At 44.6% G+C, this 15,257-nt stretch overlaps 1 protein-coding gene and 1 long non-coding RNA gene across 2 annotated transcripts in view; one reads left to right on the forward strand and one right to left on the reverse strand.

The window, feature by feature from the left end:
* The window catches only part of VPS13B (vacuolar protein sorting 13 homolog B), a 2,934,705-nt gene that overhangs the window by 1,274,322 nt on the left and 1,645,126 nt on the right, over window positions 1-15,257 (reverse strand). Inside the window, exon 30 of the mRNA XM_085605186.1 lies at window positions 10,714-10,825. Coding sequence (XP_085461312.1) covers window positions 10,714-10,825 — 112 coding nt within the window. The remainder of the gene's footprint in view (window positions 1-10,713; window positions 10,826-15,257) is intronic.
* The window catches only part of LOC146830977 (uncharacterized), an 87,779-nt gene that overhangs the window by 33,092 nt on the left and 39,430 nt on the right, over window positions 1-15,257 (forward strand). The window contains exon 2 of the long non-coding RNA XR_014961502.1: window positions 10,660-10,800. This is a non-coding gene — a long non-coding RNA (uncharacterized LOC146830977). The remainder of the gene's footprint in view (window positions 1-10,659; window positions 10,801-15,257) is intronic.

Below are 15,257 nucleotides of genomic sequence, written 5' to 3' on the forward strand. Positions count from 1 at the left end.
CTCTGCCACACAATATTCAAGCCCAGCAGTGCACAAGGCCCTGATAGAAAGATTCATGCTCTGTGTCCCTTATCTGATTTATGAAGAGTCAGGTTTAAAAGTAAAGTTCCGTCCTCATAGGTAAAAAGAACGTCACACCAGTTTTCAGAGAAGAGCTCTATAACAACTTGCTTTAGAATGGAATGGCTGCAATAAGCACACCTGGACATGTCCAGCAGGAGATCCCATTGCTCCGCTAGGCCCACAGGCTGAAATGATGCAGTCCTGGGCAAATGAACCTCTGGTACTGGCCAAGACTCAAAGGGCTCAGAGCCTGGAACTGCACTAGGGAATCTGGTGAAAATTCCTGTCCCTCTAAAATCGGGTGCAGAAGTGAGGAAGGCCTTGTAATGTTCCCTGTGCGCAATGCTGCTTCAGATTTACAGATACAAGATTTCTCCTGGGCGTCAAACTGAAATGACGCTCAGAGAAGACGTCTACCTAAGAGTACCTGCACTTCTTTTAATCCCTCCTATTCCTTGAGGGAGGAGTGAAATCGGGATTGCAATAGAGTACTAGGAAGACAGGCCGCTTCCACATGCAGTGAAACCCTTTGTTGACGTGGCAGCTTTCACCTTCTAAACAGCCTCCTGCACTGAGTGGGAGCATAATCAGTCACCAGAAGGAGAAGTCAAGAGCAGAACAGGTATCCTCGGGTAGGCGCTTGCATGGAGTAGACTCACAGGAGGAGATGGGCCTTCGTTAATCTCATCATGCAAATATAGTTCGACCTGCAAGTGCAAAGAAGTGCCTGGAGGAGACAACAATAAAGGCCCATCAGGTTTCAGATGCTCACTACCCCTTCCAAAGGCCTGACTGAAAGAAGCTCCCAGATGCGCTGGGGGGAAGGACGGATTACATGCACCATCTGTGTATAGCCAGTTAGGAGGACCGCCATATAGGAGGGTTGCCCCTGACAGGATCACTCACTGCATTACTGACAAGAACAGTGCTCAATACTGTGTCCAGAGTCCAAACTGCCGAACTTGCACTCTTTGATGATGGAATTTAACATCACCAGTGGGACAGGGTCGCCCTTGCTCTACATGCATGCTTTATCGTTCAGAAGGTATGTCGTTCTGATTCTAGCACATCCATAGCAGCATGCGCTGTAGAGTAACTGTCCACACAGGAGATGTATAAACTATGTGGGTCATATGCCATAAATAGCCAGTGGCATGACTAAGTGCTGAACAATAAGTTACACCTGCTGAAGGAAGAGGAGAACAGAGTATGACAAACACCCAAAAAATAAAGAGAAACAAAATGGGAGCTGGTCTGGATTCACACTGATGGAAGACAAAAATGGAACTGGCAAATATACACGTTTGAGGGAAAATAGGGCAGGCCCATATTCACAGGTTAAGATTCAGAGACATCCAGGACATGGGAATAACTGTTGAAGCAGAGGAAGGTGATAATAATGTAGTTGCAGATGCCCCATATTACAGAGTGATTTTTGTTTTTAACATCTGCAGCTTCGTCATATAAATAACAGCAACTCGTATTTGTAAATATGCTTGAAGTACACAAACTTTTACAGAGTAAAGCACCCAAAATTCCTCCAGTGCGTATGGTATCAAAAAGGCACACCGTGTTAAACATCTACTTAAATCAGCCTTGGAATCGTTCCTAGTTCTCACTCTGGGACAAGATTGTCCCAGGGACGTGCATCTAGAATGCCCAATCCCTATGGCATTTGTTGGGCGTATAAATTCCTGATCAATTTCCGGGAATTGGAATTTGGGATTTTTTTTTTCAAAACTCTTTTTTATTGAGTCATCAAATAAAGTAATCACATTAGTTACAAAGAAGCATAGGTGTAGGTTAATCAGTCTAGTCGTTTTCGAGCAGGTGACTTCTATATAGCATTTATAAATCAAAGAGATAGGCAATTCGGGGCTGTAATAAACAGCCCCTAACATTACAAACAACTGTGTCTTGTACCGCATAATAGACCAAAGATCGTACCCATCAAACCATTCCATGTATTTCAGAATCTGTTGTAGCAACATTATTGTCCTGTGATATGTCCTCATATGGTTTCCGCTTCTGCAGGTTGCGGTGGGGGAGGCTCTAGTAGGAGACCCTGAAATCTGCCCAACGTTTCCATATTTTAAAGTGCTTCTGCGGGCATCCCGCACTTTCAAAATAGACTGTTCCTGGCCCATACACCAGTCAAGGCCAGCCTTCCAGGCACCCAATTTAGGCGGAGCCGGATCCTTCCATGCCCTCGCTATATCCCTTTTTGCGAGGGTAAAACCCAAGAATAATAATCTTTCAAAGATATTTCCCCCAATTTCGTCTGTGATATGCAACATAACAAGCCTAGGAGAGAGGGGTATGTCCCAGCCCAGCACTTCTGATAAACAACAAATAACTCCCCTCCAAAATCTGCCCAGTGCGGTACAATCCCAAATAGTATGTAGAAGTGTGCCTTTCTCACTGCCACATCGTAGGCACATAGGGGAATCTATCAGCTCCGCTCTTCAAAGCACAATTCAAATACTTAAACTGGTTAATTCTGAGGCGAGATGCTATTGCAGCACATCTCGGGGATTCCAAGGCCTCTGTCCAGTCGTCATAATCAAGGGGACCCAAGTCGGTCTGCCATTTTTCCCGAAGTGAATCTAAAGTCGTGGAGAGGTTCGTCACCAATGTTTGATATATATATGTGCAGTCTTATGATCTCCTAAATCACCCATAAAAACCTTTGCCTCAATTGGGTTAAACTCCGGGAGAGATTCCAAATGTGCAATATATGGGGATAAAGCAGGTATTTATAAAATTGTGTGTGCGGCATGGCAAACTAATTTCTGAGCTCCTGAAAGGATCTCATTGTGGTACCATGCCTATGGCGTCTCATTGTTTAAACCCCACTAATGCGGACACTTGTGGCTTAAGGCCACTCTGCCAAAGGGGTGTCTCCCTTGTCAATTGTTTCCACCACCCCATCCTGCGCATTGATTCTTTCCACACTCGAAGACCACACGCGTGGCAGACAGCAGTTTCTGTAGCTCTTTTGGCGTGTATAGAAGTTTGTGGGGCAATACATCTCCAATAAGCCACCTCTCTACTTTGTATGCCGGGTCATTGCTAATCCCATACCACCAGTCATTCAAGATCAAGAGGTGAGATGCTGTGTGATATGATTGGATATCAGGGGTTGCTATACCTCCACAATAAGTTGATTGGAAGCATGTTTTCAGTGCTACCCTAGTAGCTTGATCATGCCACAGGAAACTTCTCAATCTAGAGTTGAGTTACCGGAACCTGGAGATAGATATCTGAAAGGGGTGGTTCTGCAGTTGGTAGAGAAGACGAGCGAGGGATACCATTTTAAATATCGTTGACCTGCGCAATATGGAGAGGGGCATACGAGCCTAAGACTCCATCTCAGTCTAAGTGCACATCCAGATGGGGGCAATGTTTCTATCCCACGACACTGATTGAGTGGCCAAGATGTAAACCCCGGGGTATTTCAACCTGGTTGTGGCCAGTGTTACTTCCGCCGTCCAAGTGCCCATTTCTGAGCACCGCGAATGGGCCACAGTATCGACTTCTTAGCATTCATATATAGGCCTGAATGTCGACCTAATATCTGCATAATGCGGAGAATTTGGGTTCCAGTCCGATATGGATCCATTAAGAAGAAAAGAACATCATCCGCATAAAGGGTGATCCAATCTGATACCCCAGGTCATTCAAATCCCCTCACCTGCGCATCAATTCAAGCCCAATGAGTCCAGTGGCTCCATTGCTAGTGCAAATAGATACGGGGAGAGGGGCACCCTTGTCGGGTACCGCGTCCTATAGGGAAGGGATCCGAAACAGCACCGGCCACTCTAACCGAGGCCGAAAGATCAGTATATAGAAGTCTATAATAGGACATGAGTCGTGGTCCTATGTTTAGGCGCTGTAGGAGAGCAAACAAGTAGGTCCATGCCAGCAAATCAAATGCTCTATCTATGTCGGCTAGCAACAAAGCCGCCGGGCCATCCAGTTGATCGATCACCGCTACTGCATTATGAGACTATCGAATATTATGACGGGTCGCTCGAAGGGGCATAAAGCAGGCTTGATCTGGGTGAACCAAACCCGACATATAAGGGAGGATACGATTAGCCAGAGCTTTGGCCAATAATTTGGCCTCCACATTCAGCAATTAAATAGGATGATACGATGAGTGTTGATCTGGAGGTCAGCCGGGCTTAGGAAATACCGCGATTTCAGCATGCCAACAGTCCGGAGGGAGTCTCTCCTCCTCAAGGGCTACGTGTATTACTTCCAGATAGTGAGTAAGGAATTGAGATTGGAACGATTTATAAAACTCACATGGGTTGAGATTGGAACGATTTATAAAACTCACATGGAAAGCCGTTCGGGCCTGGTGCTTTACCGGAGTGCAGGTCAACCGGGGTAGAACTCACTTCTTCGACTGTCAGTGGGGCATCGATATTTGCTTGCGCCGCATCCAAAACGGCCTTAGGGGACAAATCGTTGAGATATTGGTGAATCAAGAGTACCGGCAGGGCGTCATTGGGGGCATATAGCTCTGCGTAATAAGTCGCAAATCTCAATACAATTTGTGCAGGACCGTGAGTGTTTGGCTATCATCGCCAAGAATACCTGGTATGTTTAACGCGCGGAGAGCCTGTTGACACAAACGGTGTAGAAGAGAACTTGATTTATCACCCCATTGATAAATTCTACTGCGGGAGGCCAGCCAAACCTGCCTAGCCTCATCACTTGGTGTGTCAGCATAGGTTTGTTAAAAAAGAAGAAGTTGGCAGCGAGTCTGCCCGCCGTCTATTCCTCTACAGCTCTGTTTCAGCTCCAACAGCTGGGCTTCGGTCTGGAGCAATGCCTCCCGGTCTTTCTTCCGTTAGGCGGCGCAATATGCAATATCCGCACCCCTAATGGTTGACTTCATAGCCTCCCAAATAATCGCAGCGGAGCGCACTGTGCCTAGATGGTCAGCAAAATAATCCGTAATTGTCTTACATATGTGCGATTTATATTGCGAGTCCTGAAGGTGCCAAGGTTACAGGCACCGTCGAAAGGGGGTGGGAACGAGCCACCCCCAAGCGCAGAATCAGGACCACTGGAAAGTGATCCGTTAAACCCCGGGGTAATATACCTGTTACAGCGATTCTATAATATTATGTGTTTGGTATAAATATATAATCTAATCGGGAGAAGGAGTCATGGACCGCTGAATAATATGTATAGCTTTGTGTAGTCGGGTGTAGATGTCTCCATGTACCTATCCACCCCATGTCCCTCACCAGTGTCTGCAGGCATGTATCTCTCAGTGTCTCCGGCGTGATGCGTGGTGGCAAATTACTTCTTAATAGCCCTTTAAAATGTACTCAGAATATATGGGATAAAGTACCCCCATCGTACATGATAAGGATATTGCAAATCATATATGAGTTCATATAGAAGAATGATGCCGAAAGCCAAGTTCCTTTACAAGGTCATGGAACTACAAGGTGGCTAGAAATATCTTAATAATGTACAGCAGGAATACTTTATTTATTATAATACATTGTCACATCATTATCTTTCTCACAAACTACTTAAATCCTTGGTTTGTTGCTTTTTCAAATGAAAAATATAGCATGTTTGTGAACATGAAGAGTAAAAATAGAATCTCTATTACAAAATTAAACCCACCAAAAACGCAGTCAGACACTTGTTTCAAAAAGATATTTGAATCAGTGCCATACAAGTCAGATGTATAAAGAAAAAAGACTGTGGCTTGGAATGAGTAGAAACATGCAGAGAGACTATCTTTTCTATGATTACCTTACGCATGCAAAAAATAAACATGCTACCATAAATATCTCCTCATCACGTTTCATCTAAAAAAAAAAAACAGAGCAGTTGAAGGAAAAGCCACATCTCGTTTTTCTTTTTTTTAACTGAAGCTTTAGCTATCAGAGGTGGTTGCTCCTCTAGGGCACAATAGCATTGCTTCCCTGCTGCAACCATTGAAAAAATAAATTAAATGGCAATGAAATGGTTTCACAAGCGTTTAATTTCTGGATTGTTTTCCAACGCCGTTACCATTTCAGTGCGGCGAATGGTGCACCGCCGTGAAGTTTATAAACATGTGTTGAAATTAATCCCCTGATGAAGGGTAACAGCCCGAAATGCATTATTGGGCATATGAATACATGTAAAACAAAATTGCTTGTTATTAAGGAATAATCACCGTTATGCATGAATAACAATTGACAAATTCTACAAAATACTGACAACTCAATAAAGTTAATTGAGAACAATTGATGAAGAAGTGAATAATTCATTTACAAATCTTTATTGAGTGCAAGTTGGAGACGCCCCTCATGCTATGAGGACAGCGCTTTCAGATACTGTTCCATCCTCATATTCAGGAGGATTTACTGACCTGCACCACCTACTTTTTTCGAATGCTGTAAAATGTATACCCAGGAGTGCGTTCATCTATCCATACATTGGTTTTTGAAAAAGATAGTCATTACTGTTTTAAACTAAGTGCCAAAATGCTCTGTCTAGCGGCGGAGGCAGGGCCATTCTTACTGACTGGCAGCAGAAATGTCTCAGCCTAAAGTCTTAAGTGTGCATGTCCGACTGGCCATCTGTCTTGAGACGGCCAGCCTGACGTGCACTTCAAATCTCTCCGACTCGAGCTGTGTTAGAGAGCCGGGTGGAGCGCAGACACAGGCCCCCAGTCTCAAAAAGAGCGCTGGGTTACCCTGCCCCGTCCAATCCTGGCACTTCTGTCATCAGGGGCAGCTCCTCCAATAGGACGGAGGAGCGCCGCCCCACTGCTTTCTCCCAGTGCGAGAAGTAGAAAATAAAATGATATTTTAAATACCATTTTATTTTCTGCTTCTCACTCTGCGAGAAAGCAGAAGAAGGCAGAGGTATGCCTGATTGGGTGGCGGGCTGAAGGGTATCTCTGGTTGGGGGAGGGCGGGTCGTGGAGGAGAGCCTTGCACCACTCTGAGTACCCTGACTGTTTGGTTGGCCCTGAGGACAACCAAAGCAGTCATGCGCACTCTACACATGCAGCCTACATAGAGAAAATGGCCTCCCTACAGGTGCCTGGCTGGGCGCTGTCCAGGACTACGCACCAATCACAATGCTGCCATGCAGCATTGCGATTGGCTTACAGGAGGGGAGGGAGCATGCCTGTTCGTGTTCAGGAGCAGGAAAACGCGGACTCGGCACAGGAGCAGAGGCGGCGCGGGACCGGTCAGGTAAGTTTTATTTTATCCCCCAAACCCCCTCCTTGCGGTAAAACCCGCGGGACTCCCACCCCACGTGAGAATTGCGAGCCGCGGCTGTCTGTCATGCTGTTTATTATTATAAACAGCATGAGAGCTGCTCCTGGATTAGTTAGGTTAGTTAGCGCTGCGATCCCGCGCTCGGATTCACATCCTGCAGTTGCAAGAAGTCACATTCTAATAACCTCTTTAGACGACAATGTTTTAATTTATTTGTACTGCCCTTATATTTGTAGTGTGTGCTGGGTAGGGAAGAAATCGATCTTTGTGTCAGGGCTACTGCATCATCAGCTTTTCACGTGTGTCTGTGAAAGCTAGAGCTGAGCACATACTCAAAGTTTCCAGAGTGATATGACAGGGAACAGGGACAGCCTTTCAACCCAGAGGCCAGACCACAGTGCGGTTCGTGGCGGCCTGTTGTGGGCGTACCCACGGTGGCACCTGACGATGGTCACCCCTGGGCCAGACACCGGAGGCTCTGCAGCTTGGGAACAACCGGGGCCGCTTTAAAGCGCCTGCAGACTGCAGTGCTGACCTTCACAGCACATCATATGCCTTTGTGAACATCATACTGGTGTTTCTGAAAAAGGGTCAATAATATAAAGTCATTTCATTCTCTTTGTAACATGCTCGATTTTAAAGTTTGGTTTTAATCTCAGACTGACGTTTACATCCTCCTCATTGTTTTAAATGCAACTTAATGATCATATGCAATTAATTGTATTAATTTTAATTAATTGACGCAAATAAAATAAACGTGAACTCATACAGATTAGGCAGGTGAACCGTATGGAATTACTTTGACATAGAAGGAGAATGAAACTACAGGGAAATAATGCTATTTTCGAAGGCTAATCCATATGCCTTAAGGCAACTATTACAAGACATTGATGAAGTTATCCTTGCTGACTTTGTTTTCGGTTTAATCTTCCTTGCAAAGACTCCAGCAGTTTGCCCAACGCTGTGGGGTAGTCTTGGAACCCATGTCAGTGGTAAAGTTTTCCAAAAAAACGATGTCAACATGTTTAGGTTTCGTATTTACCAAGATCCTGCTGAAATATCTTTGGAGACTCCTGTACCAGAATTAGCAATTGGTCTGCTAAACACAGGGGAAAGGGCATAGCCAGTAATGCCAGAGTCTGTAGTTAGATCAAGGTCTGGTAATTTAGAGAATAAACAACAGACATTGTTTTGGTCAGTAACTGGCACATGTTCTACAGCAGGAAAGACCTGCCAGAGACATCCTCAGTTTACCCAGCACAATGTGTTATCACCATTTTAACCAACAGCAATTCTTAATGGTGTGGAAAAATGTTCAGTAACAAGATTTCCAGCCATTCCTACACACCCCTTCAGCACCATTTTACAAACATCATCACAAAGGGGTTTAGTTATTGGTTCTTCACTCACACACGTAATTGCATCTTTTATTGACTTTCATTAAAACAGTTACACCCATTTTCCCACTTTTACATTGTTTTCAGAATTTCTTGTGGTTTCTAGCTTCATTAGGCCCATATATTCTTCTTTCTTTAGCTGTTTTGCTGTTTGATGTGTAACAATTCCTGACAGTAAGTCTTAACCCCAATTCACCTCTGCTAAAGGGTAAGACAAATGTATGGAATAGCAAGTTGTCACTACAGGGCCCCACTTGCTGAAGCACATTAGTCACAACCTCCCCTCAGCCTGTCAGGTGGACCTCTTTCAGTCAGCCACAAGGAGATGGCTACAAAACAAGGAGTGAAGTCTGTGTATTGAGGTGCTTGAGGCAGAGGCTAGGTCAACAAGAGTTCAAAACAAAGGAAAAGTACAGGAAAGAAAAGGCATTTGCAATATAATAGGTCTCACATTTATGAGAGTTTGAGCTATTGGCATTGTAAATGACAATGCCTTTTATTTAGGATTTGTTTTTAAAACAGATAAATAAAAGGCATTATCATTTACAATGCCAATAGCTTACACTTTCACTAATGCAAGAACTATTGCATTCAAATGCGTTCAGCACCAGTGCTATAGAGATTTTTTTTAAAGCATTAGAAGAGAGCGTGTCCTGCCTGCAACAACAGGCAGGACAAAGCTATTGAGAAAATAGTGCTTGGGGGCTATAATTAAAAGCCTATTGAGTAACAACACACGTACTGGGGGTGTCCTCATGGGAGGTTACAAAATGAGACAAGGAGGTACTAAGGAGGGACTACTAAGCATATTGACCAATGAAAAGCCACAGTTTACAGTGGACAATGACACATGCCAATGAAAAACATGGGCCGAGAGTGGAAGGAGTTTCAAGTCCATATTGGAATATTGCATCCTCGCAGAGCAGCGCATGTAATGCCCAGGCTCAGCCTAAAAACTTTCCTTTGAGGAAACTAAATAACAAGATCAGGGGTCCGGGATTACCCATATCAGTTTGCCGAAAAACCCCAAATATGAGTTGGGAAGAGAGGAGACACATGCAGGATGCAGAAAGTATGTCCCGACGCTGTAATTAGCATCTATCCTTCTGAAATATGATCGAAAAGTTGAACAGCTGGGGAAATGAGGAAGACTGAGATATGTGCAATGTACAGGAAATTAATTTTGAGAAACATCGAAGGTTGGTGGTCAGGAGCAGAGGTGTCTGAATCTTCTTACAATTACTTTCAAAGAGGCTCGAAACCATCAGAAGCACTTGCCCCCCTTATCTCCGTTCCCTTCCCATAGCAGATGTACACACAACATGAGATACCAAATCTCAAAAATATCTCCAACATTCTGTAACAGACACACAATTGATGGACGGAATGCAGAACAAATCAAAACATTCACCCCCAGTCAAGAGATCTGGGTTAAATCCATCATTCTTTTGCTCACCAAGCCAGCCCAGTTTAGACTTGGCCATATGCAAATCAGTCTCGACCCTGTGCCTCATGGGAACAGTCCAGCCCGAACTGCCAAGCCAGGTCTTCCCTGGATCGGAAACAAGCATCCTAGGACCGGTTTCGGGGTTTCACTCCTCTTCAGCCAGGATAGCTTGATTCCAGTGTAACGGCTTGTGGAGCGCACGTACACGAAAGAATGTACATTGTTAGGATAGCAGAAAAGATTCTATTAGTAGCTGGCAGGACTACATTGTCATTGCTGTTCACTTGCATTTAATAAACAGAAGGCTTATGAGTAATGCTATCGAATATGATATAGATTTATATCTAGTGGGCACCAAACTGAAGGATTATTTTTCATCAGTTCTATGTTTTGTTGATTTGCAATCAGATGTTAAAAGCTATTAAAAAAACGCAGCAGAACATTTCAAAGCGAAACAGAATAATCTCACTAACGTTTCAGGTTTTAACTTCTATTGCAGGAAAATGGAAAGTTCCCACCATTCCAGATTGTTGCCTTAAAAAGACCCACTTACTGGTAAATGTCTCTCCTGAGCACTGTCCTACCAAGAGGGTTGTCTGCTTGAGGAGCCATCGAGACGGATCCTATCTTGAGGACCAAGGTATCTTCTTTTATAACCTGATCAACTGCACAAGAGCAGAAAAAAAAACACATTCAGGAAAAATATATATACCACAATCAGAACTAAAGAACAAGACAATGATGAATTAACTGATAGCAAGCATATTCTTCAGAAAGGGATTAACATTTTTAAATACAATCGAAGCAAGAGTAAACTCAAACGTGGAGTCAAGTTCCAGGAAGCAGGAGTAGAAAAACAAATAAGATGGCAAAACGATATACACAAGACAAAACTACTACTTTCACCCTTTCTTAAAATACCTGGGGAATTCTAACAGTTATGGAGTTAGAATAGTAAATACGCCACCTGGAACATTTTGGGACACACTGCACTTTCCTCAAATAATCTAAGACTCGAGTTACAAAAGTAACAGCTAGTGCTACTCCCACTATTGCCCTGATGACATTCTTCGTGCTGGCCAGACAGGAAAGATGGGGCATCATCCAAGCAGGTAGCTGCCCTCTAAGTTAAACTATTTTGGGATCAGCAAGATATGTGAAATAGTGACATGTTTGATGGATGTCAGGTCGAAAAGATCTAAAAATAAAAAATGCAGAGCGTAAAGCAGGCAACTTTTTGTATATTTGCATTGTGTATAAGGTTCTACACCACTAGGTCCACGTCACTACAATTTACACGTACAAGCCTAAGAATAAGCAAATAAGATTTGAATGTGTGCTTATTACAGAAACTTTTCGAATACGTTTTTATTGCCATTTTCATAATCACAGTAATAGTACTCACATAGTTGTGAAAGTCACAGTGTCTCAAGGAGAAACAACACGTAATTACCCCCCCCCCCCCTTCTTCCGCCCTCCGGGATCAACATAAACTCAACACGTTCAATGAGTACAGTGCATTGATGTTGGTATATCTCTGGGCAGGTGCGATGAAAATGTTTTGCTGATAGCAGTTACTTACACAACATAGGCTATACGTCTTTGCACCATCTCTTTTGTGACCGTGCTATTCCAGCATTCTCAGCCCCCTATGTACCTGCAGTGGCAACACATCGGGTGCGGGGGCAATAGTTCAGAGAGCATTGCCACCCAAACCTGCAAATTGTCAGCTAGTTTCTCTCTGCGTGTTTTAGGCACATCTTTCCTCCGCATTTACCCGCTCAGTCATGTCTCCCATGCAGTGTGTTAATTTAGGCACCATCGGCGAGAGCCCTCCTATTGCAGTCCTGCGCTTTGCCAGCACTAGGCCTGGGATCAGTGGCGGCTCCTCTGCTAAGGTGGAGGAGTGTTGCCTCACTGCACAAAAAGCAAAAATGAAATGACAATAATGATATAACGTATCATTATTGTCATTTTATTTTTCCTATTACATGCAGCCTGCGTGCAGTGTGAGGCGGGGCTGGCCAGGGAGAAGTGCTTTGCACTCCCAAAGTGCACATGAACTGCTTGGTCGGTCCTCTTGGGCCGACCAAACTGTACGTGCGCACTTGGCAAGTTCTTACCAGGCTGCATTACACAGCCTGGTAGGAACATGCACAGGATCCCTGTTCAAGTCTGAGCGCCGATCCACGGTGCTCAGATCAATCACAACGCTGTGATTGGCTCAGGGGAGCCTGTGTGCCTGGGTGCTTCCTTCCGGACTGCAGGAAGGAAGAGGACATAGGGGAGGCGGCGGCCAGGCATTCAAAGGTACTTTTTTTGTTTGTTAATGAATCGCTCCCCTCCCCACCCCCCTCAGAAGCCTCCCACACCACCACCCCCACCCGGGAGTAACCACTACTGCCTAGGATGAGAAATTGTCCACTTCGTTTTTTCTTTTTCTTAGTGGGTATTCGCCCTAGTAAAAAGTAACCTGTCTCCCTGGGGATCTCCCATCTCGTGGCATTTCCCAGTGCAGCAAGAACCACCCTTCAATATTCAACCAAGCCCGAACACCCCTAAAACATATGTATGAAAGCCACATCTCCCTTACAACAAGGGCAGTTAGGGGAGCGCTCCGGGTATATTGCTTGGGTGTTCATGATAGGAACTTAATGGTATTATTATACCTATGTTGTCATAAAGGAGCAGTCTCTCAGAAGGAATAAACGTGGGCAGCCATGAGTGTGGCACTGGATGTTTGCATACCACTGAAAGTTTAACTTTTCGAAGAAGCAAAATTCATAAAGATCTAATGAACACGGTGAATAAAGAACGGATCACTGTGAGTCATATTGACTCAAGTAACCCTCACAGGAGGACTTCTTTTAATGCGGTGTACAATTGCAAACAAAGGCAATATTTAAGGATCTCCTTTACAGTACGACCAGCGAATAGTTGTAATGTGAAGAGATTGCTGTGATTTTTTTTCTAGAATTTCTAATTCGCCTGTTGGTGATCACTGTTAGGCTCAGTTTGTTGAGAAAATATTCTTGTCTGTGGCTGGGCCGGTGTATATGGGCCATGCCTAAATCGGGCCGAGTGCTAGCTACAAAGCCAGGTGATTAACTCCCACACAACATCCACCTAAAACCTCTTAAACCCAAACTGTCCCTAGGTTGTATCAAAACAAACTGTGAACTGCGCTTTGATTCACTCAGCAATCCACTTGAGCACATCAGTCTCCACAGAAAAGTACTGTTACATTCAGCTCTCGATAAAAAAGCAAAACGCCTGTTCAGTTGTTTCAGTTAAGGACGTTGGGTAATTTGAAAGTTGTAAGGAATGGTTTAAGTGAGCCACTGCATGTTCTTGCCTATTAATTTGTGTCTCATTGATAACACAACTAACACAATATTAAATATTCTCTGTACGCATGATAACTTGTATTGCAGTGTGGAAAGATCAAGGAAGGTACAGTAAATCAATCAACTAGTTACTCCATGTCAATGTTAGAGTGCTTACCAGGGCACAACTAAACATATAAACATAGCACGTTAGGTTAGCAGACAGGTCCCACTGGCCACATCACCCAGCAACAAATACAAAGAACCATGGGGACACTTTTAACAACTTTTATACAAAGTGCTTCACAGTCGGTTCTCCAGTATTGGTGTCTTTCATAGATTCACATGCCTGAATCATTCCCCGTCGTCGGAGTGGGAGTCCCACTGTACATAAAAAAGCAATAATCATGCATATAATAACCACAAAACCTTGGTAACCTGAAACCAAGAAGTAAAGTAGCCTAAGCTACAAGGAAAAACACTTCCACACCTATGACTATCACAGTCATTATGTACAGTCCAAACTGCAGCCAATCAGGCGACAGCACCCACCAGAATGTTCTCCTCAGAGGCTCAGGCTCTCAGATTTTCTCGCACAGGAGTGAACCAATACATAATAGCCTAAAAGCCTCGGAGGGGAGGTGGGCGGGTTGCATGTGAATCTATGAAAGACACCAATACTGGAGAACAACAGATTACAGGTAAGTAATGTAGGAGAGTAGGGTCTACTTCCTATGGTCACCCCCACTTTTTGCTTTTGCTTCACTGGTTTTCGACTTAGATGTGGCTGTGGGCCTGCTAATCAGACCCACAGCCCAGCTGTTCTCTCTCTAAATTCACACTATGTACTTTAGGTACATAACCCAATTGGTAAGAATCACCCTATAGGGCCCTGTACAGTGTACCTTAGGTACCCTGGGCATGGGTGTACCCTAGGCCTACCAGGGGCTGCAGCATGTATTATGCCACCCCTGGCTGGCCTCCCATCATGACACAACTGGCTGATCACTCAGCTGGGGCAAGGTCGTGTAATCACCCCTTGCTTAGGTATAGTATTCCTATACCTGCCTTATATATAGACACATGGGTACCTTTCAGTCACTCCTATGGCAGGCCTTAACAATCCTGAAGGCAGAGGGCTTGGTAACATGTGAGATGGTGCTCTAGCATGAGCTGAGCCTGTCTGCAGCTTTCGGAACCATGTCCTTATAGCTGTTCTATGATATCGCCTACCATATACTCTTAAAGTGCCTTATAATCCTCGCGGTTATGGTAACTATGTATGGCTTTATCAAAACATGTTGTGTAAGGTGTCTAACACTTTGGAATACTACACCCACACCATTTCTGGCGATGAGGATAGTATTCCCCCCTTCTAGAGGGAGAAGACATGTTGAAGACCTACTAACCTGTTAAAGTTAACCAGAGCCCCAGCATCACAAAATGGATGCTGCTGCCACAGACACAAGTCTGACCTCCTGCTGCTGGGAGTCCTTCCAGCGAGGGAGGCTTGGACAATAGGTTTCCTGCCGTGGGAGGTGCTAGCACCACCCTAGACAGGACTTAGTGTAATGGGGCAGGGAGGGATGAAAGAAACGAGACACTGCCTGGGGCACACAAGGTGTCCCATGCATAGTCCGGTTCAAACCGGTGCTGGGGCACTCCAGCCCCAATCCTGGCGATAAACTGGACAAAGGGAAGGGGGTGTAACCACCCCCCTCCCCGGTCCCACCCATAGGAGGGACCTAGCAGGTAACCCAGCCCCCCAGAT

The sequence above is a fragment of the Triturus cristatus genome, chromosome 5_1, assembly GCF_964204655.1.
Source record: "Triturus cristatus chromosome 5_1, aTriCri1.1, whole genome shotgun sequence".
Lineage (NCBI taxonomy): Eukaryota > Metazoa > Chordata > Amphibia > Caudata > Salamandridae > Triturus > Triturus cristatus.